The 16,332-nt window shown below is 44.0% G+C and overlaps 1 protein-coding gene across 2 annotated transcripts; it reads left to right on the forward strand.

Annotated features, from left to right (window-relative positions):
• Nucleotides 1–1,604: 1,604 nt before the first annotated feature.
• Nucleotides 1,605–15,154, forward strand: LOC147448286 (DTW domain-containing protein). Of its 2 annotated transcripts, none has more exons than XM_086524136.1 (8): nt 1,605–1,932; nt 13,282–13,422; nt 13,548–13,640; nt 13,776–13,902; nt 14,021–14,094; nt 14,183–14,263; nt 14,347–14,429; nt 14,720–15,154. In XM_086524136.1, exons 1-8 carry the CDS (start codon nt 1,633–1,635, stop codon nt 14,913–14,915), a joined length of 1,095 nt encoding a protein of 364 aa, XP_086380262.1. In that variant the 5' UTR covers nt 1,605–1,632; the 3' UTR covers nt 14,916–15,154. The 2 variants fall into 2 exon arrangements, with proteins under 2 accessions (XP_086380262.1, XP_086380261.1); XM_086524135.1 differs by having other exon boundaries at nt 1,607–1,932; nt 13,991–14,094.
• Nucleotides 15,155–16,332: the final 1,178 nt, after the last annotated feature.

Raw genomic sequence — 16,332 nt, forward strand, 5'->3', positions numbered from 1 at the left:
GGAAGATTACGTAAAAGGAACCTCATAACTAGAGTTTGAGGGTTTACACTTTGGGCTTATAGAACATTTTACAAGGTGACAACATGCCTAACATAATTCAAACTGGTATATGAGACTAAGGCTATTGTTTTCCTAGACATAATGGTTCTCAGTTTGAGAACGACTTTAGAGTCAAGGATCAATTTTGACATCACCCAAGGAAGAGTTTGGACAACTTGTCAGCTCTAGATGAAATCAAAGAAAAAGCTATCTTTGGAGCAAAAGATCATTCAACAAAGAAGCTATCACTGGCATGACATGAAGTTAATGCATAGACAGGTGAAGTAGGAAGATTTGGTTCTACTTTACTAGTCTATACTAGGCTCAAAGAAACCTATTTGAAGATATCATGGTCAAGCTAAAGGTCTTGTTCGAATTGAGGTTTCCTAGAGTGTATAATGGGGGTATTATAAAGGTCAACCACATTACTGAATGTCCAGTGAGGGTAGCTAGGAAGAAGATGAAGTAGAAGAAATGCCTTTGAAAGATAACTCGTCTAACACTAAAGAAGGGGTTGATGTGAATCTGGGTGATTTATTTAGTGTCATTGATACCGATGTGTTTGAATTGGTTAATGAAGTAATATTAGCTACAAAGCTACAAATGATGGCAAACAAAAGATTGTATGGCACCTTTTGTAAAATTCTCATTAATTTATGAAGTCGATCAATTTAACTTTGTCATCTCAACTTGACCCCATGCGGAGTCGACACCGCACGAGACCAGCGAGAGGGAGTGGAGGTGCTCCGAGTGTGTGTGTGTTTACCTACATTTTAATAAAAAAAAGTGTGTGTTTACCTCCTCTGTGTAGCTGGTTCCGCTCATAGCCTGCAACTCTCAAGCTTGCTAGTAGTAGGCCATGCACATGCAATACTAACATGCATATACCTAGCTTCTCCACTTGGTAGATTATGTTCTTCGCACAAAAAAAAAAAGGATTGAAGAATGGCGTTTCTCCCTAAGGTGGCCATAACACAATGTACCACGTCATTCTCAATCTTTCTTCTAATTTGTTGATCAGATTTGGGGATGCGAGCTTCAATGCATACATTCTACTGTTGCCTCACATAAAAATCATAGGCATCGTCTTGCCAATCAAGAGGCTATTGGGTGCTCCATTTCCTAAGGGGATTTCCTCATGGCCCTTTATCATGATGCCTCTACCCCATCTCATCTCGGGATGGGTAGGTGTGCTTCACACACGAGCTTCAAGTTTAATTTCAAAATAGGCCCATGTCACACACAAAAAGGTAGATAAGCTATTGGCTAACTTTTTAAGTGGGACCAATGTTTCAACCCCTTGCCCATTCTTAGATGTAGGAGCTTCGCTGCCCAGCAAGGTTGTCCACTGGACTCCACCGTGCATCTCGCAGACCCTATCACGTTTTGGCACTTGGTTGCCACGATGGCTCACACATTAGACATAGCCTGATGGCCAAGGCATAGCTGCGTGAGCCTGGGCCCTGAAGTGAAACCCTCTCTTGATTCGAGGCAATGTGCTTTGAGGGCTCATTTGCACACACGTCCGGGCGGACGTGTGTGACAGGGTCCTATTTAAAATCTCCCTGCACGCACCAACGTTTAGTGTAACATATGCTAGGAAGGCGATGGTCGGTGCCTTGTGGGTTGTCGCTCCCCACGACTGTCGCAGGAAGAAGTAACTTGCCCTACCGTCGTACTACTGGCAAGCTCAGACTTAAGGCTATGGTTGTTCACAATCCAATAGCAGGGGAAGCTGCTCCTGTCGAAGACTTCTCCGGGGCCTGGCACGACTTCGGAAGATCCCCTCCTGACATCCCCCCTCTCGTCAAGAGACTCATCCTTGAAGTCAAGTCTCTAGAGGTTGAGTTGGGCGAGAAGCTTGTATTTGGTGGACCTCGTGGTAGCCTGCAGGTTTCCTTTTCCCTTGCCATCTTATTGAACTCAGTTATATAATAATGAAGAAAATTTAAATAGTTCAAGTGCTCAAAATGTATGCGCATATGGGGTCTAGAGAGTGTGCACAAATCGTTTCAATCACGAGCACGCTAGCATATGAACATGGCAGGGAATATCCCTGATGTTTGAGGAGTATAAAATTGTAGATTATTTTAGATATAACATGGCCTCTCAAAGGACCAGAAGATGCTAAAGATGATGCAAAAGTTGTTGACAAAGGAATCTGAAAGGGAAAAGTATTTTTTAGCTATCAGAAATCAAGCATGGAAGTTGAAACGACTCTTCGGGTATAGTTGCAAAAGGGTACGTCTTGACTACCTTAACATTGAGGGGCTGGGTACTTTGCCGCTTTCTTGAGTGGGCCGAACCTTGTAGAGTCTGGGCTCCACCTTGCAACCTATGACCTCTTTGCCGGATTCAAGATTCCGAATTGGCAACCGAATGCTCCAAGGAGACCACCTCCATGCCTAAATTGCGCACCTCATGCACCGACATTAGATGGAAGCCTACTTGTGGAACATAAAGAACCTTAGAAGAATGCATCCCCCCTCTCCAGTCTGGGATAATTCCACAAAATTACAATTTGTCGCCAATGAAGATGGAACCACGGTGTCGTGGCATGTTGGATAATAGATCTTTAGAAGGTAGCATGTGCCATGAAGCACCATAGTGTTGTCTGTCATGTGCCGTGAAGCACCACTACACCACTATCAAGGATACAATCTTGAGAATCTCAAACCGCAAGAACTTTATCAATCTCCAATGTTGCAGGAGAAGCCTCAAGAGGTGTCAGCTTTAATTGTACAAAGGCTGGGGGACTTTACTACAACTGAAGAAGAGGACGACTCACCAACTTGCTTTGGACACTCCCATCAATTATGGTCTTTCTCTCCACAATTGTTGCAATGCTGCTCAACTTTCAAAGCTTCCTTTCCAGCATTTGTCTTTTTTTTGTTGTTGTTATTTTTTGTCAGGCGCAATGGAATTGAAATGGTTTACAACTTTTTACTTTCACAAATCTTAACTTCTTTCCTTGCTTGAATGTGTGCTACTTAGCACGAATGATGGTTCCTTTTATAGATAGATAGAGAGAGAGAGAGAGAGAGAGAGAGAGAGAGAGAGAGAGAGATGACACCCGATGGAGTCCGAACCAACCCTCTCAAGGGCCCCCCCACTTCTGCTTTTGATTGCGTAAATGGAATGTACACACATGCAATACCTCAAGTGTAGACTCTACAATCTCAAATGGGGAATGTCGCCGCGGTAACTCTTCAAAATGAAGCACCTTCGGGGCTGATTTGATGCACCTTTGGATCTGTTTCGATGTGGGGTTGCAGATGGCCACCAAGGGATAGATTTGTGGCTTTAATTGCACTCCCGATGTGAGAGGAATGAAGGGCTGATGGCTGGCTGAAAAAACGCAGCAGATCTGATGCGCTTAGCAGGTCTGAAAATGCAACAGATGATGGACAACGATGGGAGAATTTGATGCGGCGAGGGAATGGCCGAGAAGAGGCTCGATTGGCTAACAAAAAGTCCGGGCTGCCGCAAGAGGGATCTAGCATTAGCAGATGTGAGGCTTTTCTGGCGATGAAATGGGGCCAAAACACCAAAACGATGGTTGATCCGGCTGATGGCACCGATGTGGAGCAAAATGCCAAGGGACTGCAAGACATAGAAACACTAGGTTGGTGTAACAGACTTGGACACTCCAAGTCAAGAATATACTGCGATAGGACAGGAATTAACTTCAAAACAATTCACAATTAGATTTGGCCCGTGGCGGAGTTCCGTGCCAACAGATATTGGCCCCAAAGACTGGCGCCCCTTTCGGTATTTCTTTTTTATTAAATTTGTGCTCAAAGTACAAGGGAGTGGGGGGGGGGGGGGGGAGGGCGGTCTCACTCTCAAACTCTGCGTCCAGATGCTCTCAAGAGTGAGGCCCTGAGGGCTCTTTTATTCTGTAAGGTGCAGCGGAAGTGAATGTTGAACTTTGCTCAAGATGAGTGCTCCGAACTGTGCTCAAGGTTCCTTTTACTTACGGCAGGGAGAGCCTTTCGTTCCTTTAGTGAGAGAGTGCAATGGACACAAATAAAGTGGTAGACACTGTGAATGAAGGTGCTGAGACTGAGAGATAGATAGAGAAGAATACGCTAGGGTCTTGGTGGGGGTCCTGCTGAGAAGGTGCTTGTTGAACGCGAAGTTCCTGTTGCCTCTTCTGCCAGAGAGTGCTAGCGCTAGGTTTCCTTATATATATCATTGGCGAAATTGCCCTACCAGTTTCCAACAAAAGTCACTTAAAAATAATAAGTGAAAAATGTCAAAAATAGGGAAAATAGGTCTATGCACTGTAAAAATGCTCCTAATGGGTTCTGATGGAAATCTGATGGTCATGTTGTGTGCAACCAGAGGATATGCATCTAATCTAAGTGTCTGGATATGCACGGTCTGCGAACACACTCACAAAAGTGCCAGATCATGAAGTAGCGTGTCCACGTACACATAGGGTTAAATGTGTCACGTGACATCCCCTCCTTTTCAAAGTGAGGTACTGGCATTGAACTGTATGGTGTCGAGGGAGATCGCCAACAGGGTCTGGAATCCTGGAAAGGGCTCTTCGCCGGCCCACTCTGATGCGTGGGTCATGTGATACTTGAACTTAATAAAAGTCTGCAACACTTGCTTCTCTGGGCCGCGCAGAAAGGGACACAAAGTCATTTGTGGCTCCTTCATGCTTCAACTTCGGCTATAGTCATGCATCTACCTTCTTCAAGAATCTCCGAGGATGAAAATTCCTGAAACCACTTCCAACACAAAACCATGAACATACCCATTCCACGTAAAGTGATTGGAAAAAGACTATTCCTTCGAAAAAACTGTGCATGCAATGTAGATATACAAAGTGACGGAGTGCCACACCGTTCATGAAACACACGCAAATTGTCACGTGACACATCCAACCCTATGTGTCCGTGGACAAGCTACAGCATGATCAGGGTTCAGTCAGTCCAGTCAGTCTAGATTAGAAGTGATCTGACACTTTTTGTGAGTCTATTCGTAGACCGTGCATGCCTAGACACTTAGATTAGATGCATATCCTCTGGTTGCACACAGCATGATCATAAGCATTCCCACCAGAATCCATCAGAATCCTTCAGGGGAATTTTCCAGTGCATTTAGCTTGTTTTACCTATTTTTGACATTTTTCACTTATTATTTTTACGTGACTTTTGTTGGAAAGTAGGTAGGGCAAATTGAGTTTGTATATAAGCAAACCTAGACTAGCACTACATGGCAGAAGAGGCAACAGGAGCCAAGCTCAGCAGGCAACTTCTCCAACAAGACCCCTTGGTGGATTTCCTCCAAGCAAGAAGCAGAATCTCCCCTAGCGTTTTTGAAGACCCCTTCCTTGCCTGGCGTTTTTGCATCAGCAGTCATCGCCATACCTCCCAGCCACTAGCGTTTTTCACTCAGCATCATCGCCATAAGAAGTTCCTTACACAGCTAGCATTTTTGACATCAGCATGCCTAGCGTTTTTGGAAACACCTTAGCCTAGCGTTTTTGCATGTCCCAGCAATTGCAGATTTGCAGTAGTAGAAGACCTTCAAGTTCAGCCATAAGAGGTAGCAGATTCAGCCCGAAAAGACCATCAGTTTTCAGCCTAAAGAAACCTCAGTTTTCAGCCCTAAGACATTGCAGGCATTAGCGTTTTTGTCAAGCCAAATCAGACCCAAAAACGCAGCCAAAACCTGCGTTTTCAGCCACCCAAAACAGCCCCAAGTTCAGCAGATTTCAGCAATTAGAAGGTTCGTAGATTTCAGCCCTTAAGTCGTCACCGTCGTCCCCGTCGTCGTCACCGACATAGTCCCAAGTTGCATCAGTTCCATGCATCATCATTGACCACTTTGTGCAATCAATAGTAGACCACTCTCGCCGACGAGAGTGGGGCCTTCGGAGGAGGGTTTTACAACGTCTTTGGTGTCGTATCTCTCTTCTCTCTCTATCTCTCAGTCTCATACACTTGTACGCACAGTGTCCATTCACTTTGTTTGTGATCATAGCATTCTCTCACTAAGAGCGGAAGGCTCTACCTTCCATAAGAACAAAAGGAACCTTGAGCACAGTTCGGAGCACTCATCTTGAGCAAAGCGCAAAGATTCATTCCGTTGCACCTAACATTGGTATCAGAGCTTTGGCAGTGTTCTGTATCACTCAAGGAAAGAACCACAAGAATCACAAGAATTTTTTTGCTTGTTGTGGTCGCACGAACCCAAGCTCGCTTGGGCGTGTCGATTCCTAATCATGTTTTTGAAGAGTGACAGGAATCCCAAGAAAGAAGGGCTTGTCCAGCCCTTGTGTCTCTTTTCACTCATTGAGAGAGGACCGTGCACTTAACGACCGGCCACTCGACGTGAGGTGGGAAAGAGCAACCTTGGTGTGAGCGCAAGGCCGCGAAGGGTGCGCCCGCAGAAAGGAGTAGAACTCGGGTGAAGAGAAGATCCTTCTCAAACACGGTTTGCAAGCGAAAGAAAACCTCAAGAACCTTAAGAACCTCAAGAACCAAAGAACCCAAGCACCCAAGACCCTCAAGAACCCAAGTTCCTCGTGAACTTAAGAACCCACAAGAACCCACAAGAATCCACGACTTCAGAATGGTCATCACTCGAAGCGGAATGGATCCTTCGCTTGGAGGTGATGAGCATGAGAGAGGCGAAGAAGAATTTTCCCCACCAGGAGGTTTTTCCGACCCTCCCCCTTCCCCATCTACGTCAAAGATTGCACTAACTCCTATGGAGGAGTTGGAGCAAATGTTTATAAAAAGGAATTTAGAACGGGAAGCAAGAAATGCAGAAAGAATGACAGAAATGGAACGCAGATACGTAGAAAGACGAGCAGAAAGAAAAGCAGAAATGGAGCATAGACGCCAAGAAAGAATTGCAGCTTCTGTCAAAGAAAAGAGCGACCAACACGTGAAAGAGTTCTTGCGACTCGTTTCTCGAGCTCAGACACAGATGCAAGAGACTCGGGAAAAGGAGACTCTCTCAGTCTCTTCTTCTCCAAAGCCTGACACATAGGATTTGCATGATTGTGATAAGCATGATGATTTGAATGACAAGCATGATGATTTGGATGACAATGATCAGCATGATGATTTGGATGACAATGATCAACATGATGATTTGGATGATAAAGACAAGCATGATGATTTGCATGATCAAGATGTGATTTCTCACAAGCATGATGATTTCCATGATTAAGATGTGATTTCTCACAAGCATGATGAGTGGCATGAAGATGATGTGATTGTTCACAAGGATGATGTGTTAGTAGAATCTAGATGCTTTTTCTAGCGAAGCTAACCTCGTTGTAGATTCGATCAATCACGAAGAACCGATCTTGGCTTTCGAGTCAAGGTCCAAAGAACCCCCACAGGACGATTCTATCATTCAGGAAGAATCGATCTTGGCTCTCGAGCCTAGGTCCAAAGAACCCCTTCAGGAAGAACCGATCTTGGCTCTCGAGCCTAGGTCTAAAGAACCATCACAGGAAGTATTATGCGTTCGCATGATTGATACACACGCATTGTTCGAGGGTTTCGTTCGTGATCGTTTCCTGTATTTTAGTCAACGTCTTTATGTGATCCCTTTTACTAGGCATGGCATATTGTACGTTGAGCACGTTTCACTCATGGATGAGCACGAATGTATGCGGATTTTTCATGAAAAGCTGAAAAGTATGCATTTAAGAAAGTCACATTCTCTGTCTCTTCCTTGGTACGACACAGTTGTAGAAAGAGCACATGAAAATATGAGCACCAAGCATGGGTATTTCCGTTGTGAATTGCCACATTTGATTGCTTTAGATCAGAAGAGAAAGATTCAATCTCAATGTTTGCGTGTGTGTGGTGAACGGGTTAGCACTCTGTCTATTTGTTCATCTACATTGCATGCACAGTCTTTGAGGAAGACAAGATTTTTTCCACTCACTTTACATGGAATGTGTATGTTCATGGTTTTGTGTTGGAAGTGGTTTCAGGAATTTTCAGCCATGGAGATTCTTGAAGAAGAAAGAAGCATGACTCTCGACGAAGTTGAAGCATTGAAGGAGCCACAATCGCTTTCGGCGCGGCCCAAAGAAGCAAGCGTTGCAGAACTTTATGAAGTTCAAGTACCGCACGACCCACACATCAGAGTGGGCCGGCAAAGACTCCCTTCCAGGATTCCGGATGCTATTGGCGATCTCCCTCGACGCCATACAGTTCGGTACCAGTACCTCACTTTGAAAAGGAGGGGATGTCACGTGACACATCCAACCCCATGTGTCCGTGGACAAGCTACAGCATGATCAGGGTTGAGTCAATCCAGTCAAGTCTAGATTAGAAGTGATCTGTCACTTTTTGTGAGTCTATTCGTAGACCGTGCATGCCCAGATGTCACAAAGTGATGACGTGGTGGACAACAGAAACCCTAATTTTTGCCAGAAATCCTAAAATTCATGCAAACCCTAATTTCTGCCAGAAACCCTAATTTTCGGAAATCGCGGAAGCTGGTTTTTTTTTTTTGGATGAGTGACGCGAATTTTGCTTTTTTTTTTAATAAAAAAAAGAGAAAAGACTCTCTAAGAGAGAGAGAGACACGGAGTGGCGGAATTCCACCCCAGAGAGTATTGGCTTCAAACCTTGGCGCCCCTTTCGGTATTTCTTTATATTGCATCAACACAGTACAAGCCGGTACTCCAGACTCTGCACCTTCTTCAGGAAGCATGCCAGAGAATGAGCCCTAACCTCATATTTAAAGGCCTTTGGCCTAAAAACCAGTTTACAGTAAAAAGCCTTCAAACTTAAAAGCTTATGGTCCAAAAGCAAAGCCAAAAAGCTGCCAGCGTAAATCTCCGAAATCTGTATAGCTTGCCACGTCATCAGCCAACGCAATTAGGGTTAGGGTTAGGGTTAGGGTTTCCAGAATTAGGGTTTGCAGGTTTTAGGGTTAGGGTTTTCAGAATTAGGGTTCCAAAATTAGGGTTTCAGCAATTAGGGTTTTTGGCAAAAATTAGGGTTAGGGTTTTCTACTCTTGGACAACCACGTCATCACTTTGTGATACTTCTTCTGTTGCTTGTTCTTCTTAGGGTTTAGGCCCCTCGGCCGGTAGCTCCGTTCTTCAGTAGGTCGACACATCAGCAGTTTGTTCTTCAGTAGGTCGACACGTCATTCATGAGTGAAACTTGCTCAACGTACCATATGTCATGCCTAGGAAAAGGGATCACATATAGACGCGGACTAAAATACAGGAAACAATCATGAACGAAACACTCGAACAATGCGTGCTCACGAATCATTCAAACACATAGTACTTCCTGTAAGGGTTCTTTGGACCTATGCTTAAGAGCCAAGATCGGTTTGTCGTGTTTGATAGAATCTGCCGGGGGGGGGGGGGGGGTGGACCTTGACTCAAAAGCCAAGATCGATTCTTCGTGATTGATTGAATCTGCAACGAGGTTAGCTTCGCTAGAAAAAGCATCAACTAAACCATCATCCTTGTGAACAATCACGTCTTGATCATACAAATCATCATGCTTGTGAGAAATCACATCGTGGTCATCATGCAAATCATCATGCTGATCATTATCATTCAAATCATCATGCTTATCATCATGCAAATCCTATGTGTCATGCTTGGGAGAAGAAGAGACTAAGAGAGTCTCCTTTTCCTTATTCTGTGCAAAATGCACTTGCACAACAGAAAAAAGTCGCCACAACTCTTTCATGTGTTGGTCGCCCTTCTCTTGTCTTGCTTTGTTCTCGCGATCAAATTCTGCTTGTCTTACTTTGGCTTCCAAGCGTGCTTGCTCGCGCTCACGTGCTATGGCTGCCATTCTGGCTTGGTGCTGACGATCAATTTCTGCCATTCGTTCTGCTGTTCTTGCTTCGCGTTCTAACTTCCTTTCCATAAACATCTGGTCTAAAGCCTCCATAGGAGTTAGTGCAATCCTTGACATAGATGGGGAAGGGTCGGAAAAACCTTTTGGTGGGGAAAATCATTCTTCGCCTCTCTCATGCTCATCACCTCTAAGCGAAGTATCCATTCCGCTTCGAGTGATGACCATTCACTGAAGTCGTGGGTTCTTGTGGTCTTGGGTTCTTAAGTTCACGAGGAACTTGGGTTCTTGGGGGTCTTGGTTCTTGGGGTTCTTGAGGTTCTTCTTTCGCTTGAAATCTGTGTTCGAGAAGGATCTTCTCTTCACCCGAGATCTGCTCTTTTCCGCGGGCGCACCCCTTGGCGGCCTTGCGCTCACACCAAGGTTGCTTTTTCCCACCTCACGTCGATTGGCCGTCCGCCAAGTGCACGGTCCGCTCTCAATGAGTGAAAAGAGGCACAAGGGGAGGGTGGAAAAGTCCTTCTTTCTTGGGTTTCATATCACTCTTCAAAAACAGGATTAGGAATCGACACGCCCGAGTGAACTTGGGTTCGTGCGACCTCAACAAGCAAAAAAAAATTCTGTGATTCTTGTGGTTCTTTCCTTGAGTGATACAGAACACTACCAAAGCTTTGATACCAATGTAAGGTGCAGCGGAATGAATGTTGAACTTTGCTCAAGATGAGTGCTCCGAACTGTGCTCAAGGTTCCTTTTACTTATGGAAGGGAGAGCCTTCCGTTCTTTAATGAGAGAATGCAATGGACACAAACAAAGTAGATGGACACTGTGAATGGAAGTGCATGAGACTGAGAGATAGAGAGAGAAGAGAATACGACACCATAGACGTTGTAAAACCCTCCTCCGAAGGCCCCACTCTCTATGGCGAGAGTGGTCTACTTATGATTGCACAAATCTCTACAATGCTTGGACTTGCCGACGATGTCGACGACGACGATACGGGCTGAAATCTGAAAACTCTAAGGGCTGAAATCTGCAAATCTTTATCTGCTGAATTCTGACTCTATGTCGGGGACGATGTCGATGGCGATGATGCGACGATGACGCGCTGAAAACGCAGATGCTGAAATCTGCGTTTTCCGGGCTGAATATGCAAACTTCGCGGGATCTGACCGTGTGTCGAGGATTTGATCCGGGGAGGAGAGATCTGTGAGGTTTGGGACTAGATTTGCGGTGTCTAAAGGTTGAAAACTGAAAACGCTGGTCCTATGGCTGATTCTGTCGTGATGATCTGCAAAACGCTGAGTTGTCCTGTAGATAAAAAACGCTAGGGCTGAAAATGGTCTTCTGCTGCTGCCGGTGGCCTTGCAATGCAAAACGCTAGGCTGTCCTGCTGTAGCCTTGTCGCCAAGCCGATGTAGAAGCAAAACGCTCGGCTGATCTTGTCCAAAACGCTAGGTTGTTGGTGGGGATGCAAAAACGCTAGACCATATTGGGGTGTCCTGCTGAGAAGTTGCGAATTGAGCAAGGTGCTCCTGCTGCCTCTTCTGCCAGAAAGTGCTAGCGCTAGGTTTTTATTTATACAAACTTAGCAAAATTGCCTTACCTACTTTCCAACAAAAGTCACTTAAAAATAATAAGTGAAAAATGTCAAAAATAGAAAAAATAGGTCTATGCATTGTAAAAGTGCTACTGATGGGATCTGATTGGAATTTGATGGTCATACTGTGTGCAACCAGAGGATATGCATCTAAATCTAAGTGTCTGGACATGCACGGTCTGCGAACAGACTTACAAAAGTCCCAGATCACTTTCTATTCTAGACTGACTGGACTGAACCGAACCCTTATCATGTTGTAGCTTGTCCACGGACACACAGGGTTGGATGTGTCACGTGACAATACGCAAGCTAAAGGCTACTAGTGCTTAGCATCTGGCAAAGCATGCAAGGTAGGTGGACACTTGGATGGCCCATGCATGGCACGTGCGAGTGAACTGGAGTCCATGCAAGTCGACTTGGAGAATACGCAAGCTAAAGGCTACTAGTGCCTAGCATCTGGCAAAGCATGCAAGGTAGGTGGACACTTGGATGGCCCATGCATGGCACGTGCGAGTCAACTTGGAGTCCATGCATGGCAAGTGGCAGTCCATGCAAGGCAACTGACGTGCATGCATGGGAGGTTGTAGTTCAAGCATGGCAAGTACTAGGCGACCCTAGTAAAGGCAGTTGCATGACAACACACAAAAGCTGCCATTTTCAGCTAAGGCGCCCATTCACACACATGAAGAACTGGCCACTTGTCCAAAACAGCCCATTAGAGGCTTAGACAGAAGAAGAAAGTGCACACACTTGCTTGGACTTTGGGAAACACACACACGTGCGCGCGCGCGCACACACACACACACACACACACACACACACACACACACACACACACATCTATTTAAAGGGCTGATTTAGCCAATTGTAAAGATTATTGCTGCTACTTTCTGTGTGTGTGTGTTCGCTCTCACAAAAGTGCCATCTGTCATGAGCATTGTAATATAACTCTTTGCTTACTTGAAAGAAATATTGAAAGGGGCTCCTATTCGGGGCCAGTATCGTGTAGGTGAGGAACTCCGCCTCTTTATCTCTCTCCATCCTTGTCCAGCACCCTTCTCAATATTTCTTTATTTATTTATGTAAAGATTACAACTATGTGCATCCATGCACCCGATCCAATTTACAACTGAGGTTAGGCCTCGTATTTGAAGGCCCCAGGCTCTATAAGCAACTCTTAAAACCTAAAAATAGGCTCCAAAATCTCTCGCTTTTATTGACTTCCCAAAAAGTCAACTGCTCTAATAACTGATCCTCAAAATCTTTTTAAAATCACTAGCGCCCAAAAAATAACTGGCGCAAAAGGCTGTCCTTGTACAGAGACCTATGATTTACATTGTAAGCGGCCTATGATTTACATTGTGATTTGGGGCGGGATTATGTGTCACTCAGTTGAGACTTAGGTCCTTATGTTTTGCAGCCTCTTTTCCTATTCCATTGGTTTGTGGTGCCATGTCACTTATTTGTCATAGAAGAACGAAAAAAAGGACCAAACAGTTGAAGGTTCTGTTTTTTTGTGGCTCAATTTTTTTTGAGAGAATCTATAGGTGTCCCAGTAGCTAAGATCTCAACATGGGAGAAACTCAGCTAAAGGGAATTCTATTAAACATCCTAAGCTCTCAAGTATGTATAGCCTTTGATTCACAGCAATCTCTTGTGCTCAATGATTCATCAATTAGGATGGTGTGAAGAAATATGAATGTCAAATAATGTAGTCGAAGATGAAGCTTATGTGAATGAAGCCAGCCACATTTTTTATGTCTGAGCTGTTAAAGCAGAAAAAGCATGCATGCGTAGAGATTTAATGAAATGTTTTTTGGCTGATGCAGGGACGAGCAAAAGCTGCGGAGGATCACAGACATAGGGCTTTTTATGGGTATATGCCTGATAGGGAAGAAAAACTGCAGTTTTATTCAGCTAGACAAGTTGCTTGCAGAGTCTTGGGCTGTAAAGGGTATCTGTGCAAAGATGTAAATCTGCTTTCTTGTCTATTGCATCAACACATTATAAGTACATTGTTTGCACTCGCATGCCTGCCTTAATGTCAATTAGACTATCTCTTGCTGCTGATTTATGAATGTGCTTGCGTGTTCAGTGCTGGCTGCCATTGACAGATTGCATGTGTGCAAAGGTGGAAAGGGTTTCACTGTGGTCAGGGGTTCAGTTATGGCTCTACATGCACCCAAAGGTGAGCACCACGGTTTTGAAGAGGAGCGTTCTTTTTGTGTGAAGTAGTATGGATATTATGAGCCAGTCGTGTCGGGATGATCCATTTTTGCTTGTTAATTGACAATACTGGTGGTTTCCATGCATTTATTTGAAGGATTTTCTCAGAAAGAATAATTCTGGGAAGCTGCTCTGGCAAGTCTTTGGAGGAGAATCAGCTCATCTATGCGTATGTGGAATAGAAGAACAAGAAGAAGCCATGTGGGATGCTTTGAAGCAAGCGGGTTTGTGATCAAATTCTCTTATTCTGGGCTGGCATTTTGCTGATCAGCTTATTTATTATTCAATAAAAGTATAAAAATGTTACAATAGGCCAAGGTTCAGTTTGGTATCTCTATCCAGAGCAAGGTGTTTCAAACACTCAGGTCAATGAACTTGTACTGCCGAAGGAATTAGCTCATACGGGAGTCCCAAGGGTAAGGTAACAAGACAATCTTTTTTATGTTATAGTTGTTTGGGGTCTCTAACGTTACTGGAGCCTCACCATTCTTGGGATGGATGCAGGACAAATGCAAAACCAGTTTGAACTTCATTTTGATCGATGGTACTTGGAGCAACTCAAAGATGATGGTGAATCGCCTGCAGGTACTGCTTTATCTGATTCTTTGCAACAACAGAGTGGCTTACTCTTCAGAGGCTTATTGATGCGTGTGGTTGTGCATTTTCAGAGTCGAGCAAGAGGGACATGGCAGGATTGCATGCAGTCTTTGTCTCTTTCTGTTGATAAACACTCTGTGCTACACAATTTGAGGTGAGTTTAACGAATGTCAGGTTCGAAGGAATTTTTATATTGCAAAATTTCCATGCACAGGTTTATCATGACCTTTTTCATGACCGGGCCTATTTGCTTGTGATTTGCCTTGGTTGCGAAGTTTTTGGATAGCATCATTTCATGAGTGTTGTTTTCCTCAATCATGCAATCTGGTCTTGACAGCTATGTTTGACTTGTCCTCATTGAGTTTACTTTCAGTGTTTGATACGTCATGATAGTTGATTATCACACTGCATTCAGAGATGGATAATTTCCTATTGTGCATGTAGACCACAACCATCCCTGGATCGGACGTGCACTGCAGCTGCGGTGGTGCAATTACTGAGGGAATTGGATTTGCGGGAAGATCTTGTTGGCTGCCAACTTGAGAAGGCAGCTGATGCGCTTGATGAGGCATTACAGCGCCTTCTTGAAGTCCTGACAACACGACGTGAACGAAAGGGTCGAGGTCTGGGAAAGCATTGAAGTGCACAGCTTGCATGCCATGGGATGAAGCTGCAATCACTTATGTTACAGTTAGCCGAATAGATTATGGGCCTTGGGGGTTCGGGAGACAGCCAAATTTTTAGCTGGTTGTGGCTGGTTCCTTTGCTTGCACCTACATTAAGGTGGACATGGGATCTGCTTCGTTTTTGAAGGTAGCATTCTTGAAAGTTACTCTGTTGTGAAGCTTACCCAAAATGATCAAACTCTTGATTAGTTTCTTTTTTGTGTTTGTGGCTTCTCTCACATGCAACCTCTTCTTATTCTGTTTACCTATCCCTGATAATACGTGCTTCCAATACCAAAAGCTCAAAATACTACAGGTCTTTCAGCACCTCTTTTTGTAATTAGTTTATTGAAGAAGAGTAGTGTCACCTATAGTTGTACACACTTCTCACTATCATGGGTGCGGTATTTTTTATTTGTGGTGTGACAAAAGCGTAACATTAGGTATTCAATCACGATACTAAAATCAATTACTCATCTGTGAATTTGTTATGTGTTCCATGCAAGGAAACTAACATTGTAAAGGAAGAACACAACATTCAGGATCTCTTCTTTGGCCTCCTCTTCAATTGTACAGGAATGCTTCGATTATATGAATGTTTTTGTGCAAATACTTTCATGACGTGTGGAACCATCCGTCTTTTAAACATGGAGCTCCTCCTTGATGATGACCTCACAAAGATGAAAGTGGAACATAGGCGAGCATGCATATCTAAAGTACTCCAAGCATGTCGTCGTGCTACGTCACATTTTCAATGTGAATTTTAATGTTCACTTTTTATGTTTTTTGATATATGGGACCAAATGCTACAATGTACATAATGTCATACGCGTGAAAACAATTGCCACGGTTGTAGTTATACCTTACAGGGGAGGTAGGGCCTTGGACGTTGCACTTTGGCATTTTTTTCTCACAATAAAATACTCCTAATTTGGATTACAGTATACATGTTATGTACGAGGAGATGACACTCATTTTGCCTAGAAAGCTCAATGCAGACGACCTCAAAAAAAGAAAAAAGAGATTCCATGCGTGAAGATGTTTCCAAAGTGTTGTTGGAATTAGGTTTACAGGAAAACACAGCTTGGAGAAGATGAAGGAAGCTCAAGGCACACAACATAAGAGTGTTTTTACTTAGTGTGCAATGGAAAGATAGATAGCCCTAGAATGATAAAGGGAAGTGTCATGCTTTGAGGACATGATGAGTCCACAAAGGGGAGTAAGTCCAAAGCTTAGCGAAAAGCTTCGAACTTCTCACGAGAGAATGCTTTTGTGAAAAGATTTGCAAGATTGTCTTGTGTTGGCACATAAGCCTACCTGCTCTCTCTTGCTTCTCCTTGACATAGTGGTAATGCACTTCAATGCGCTTTGTGCGAGCATGAAAATTTGGTT

Source organism: Adiantum capillus-veneris, chromosome 11 (assembly GCF_014529385.1).
Source record: "Adiantum capillus-veneris isolate H3 chromosome 11, ASM1452938v2, whole genome shotgun sequence".
In the NCBI taxonomy this organism is placed as follows: Eukaryota; Viridiplantae; Streptophyta; class Polypodiopsida; order Polypodiales; family Pteridaceae; genus Adiantum; species Adiantum capillus-veneris.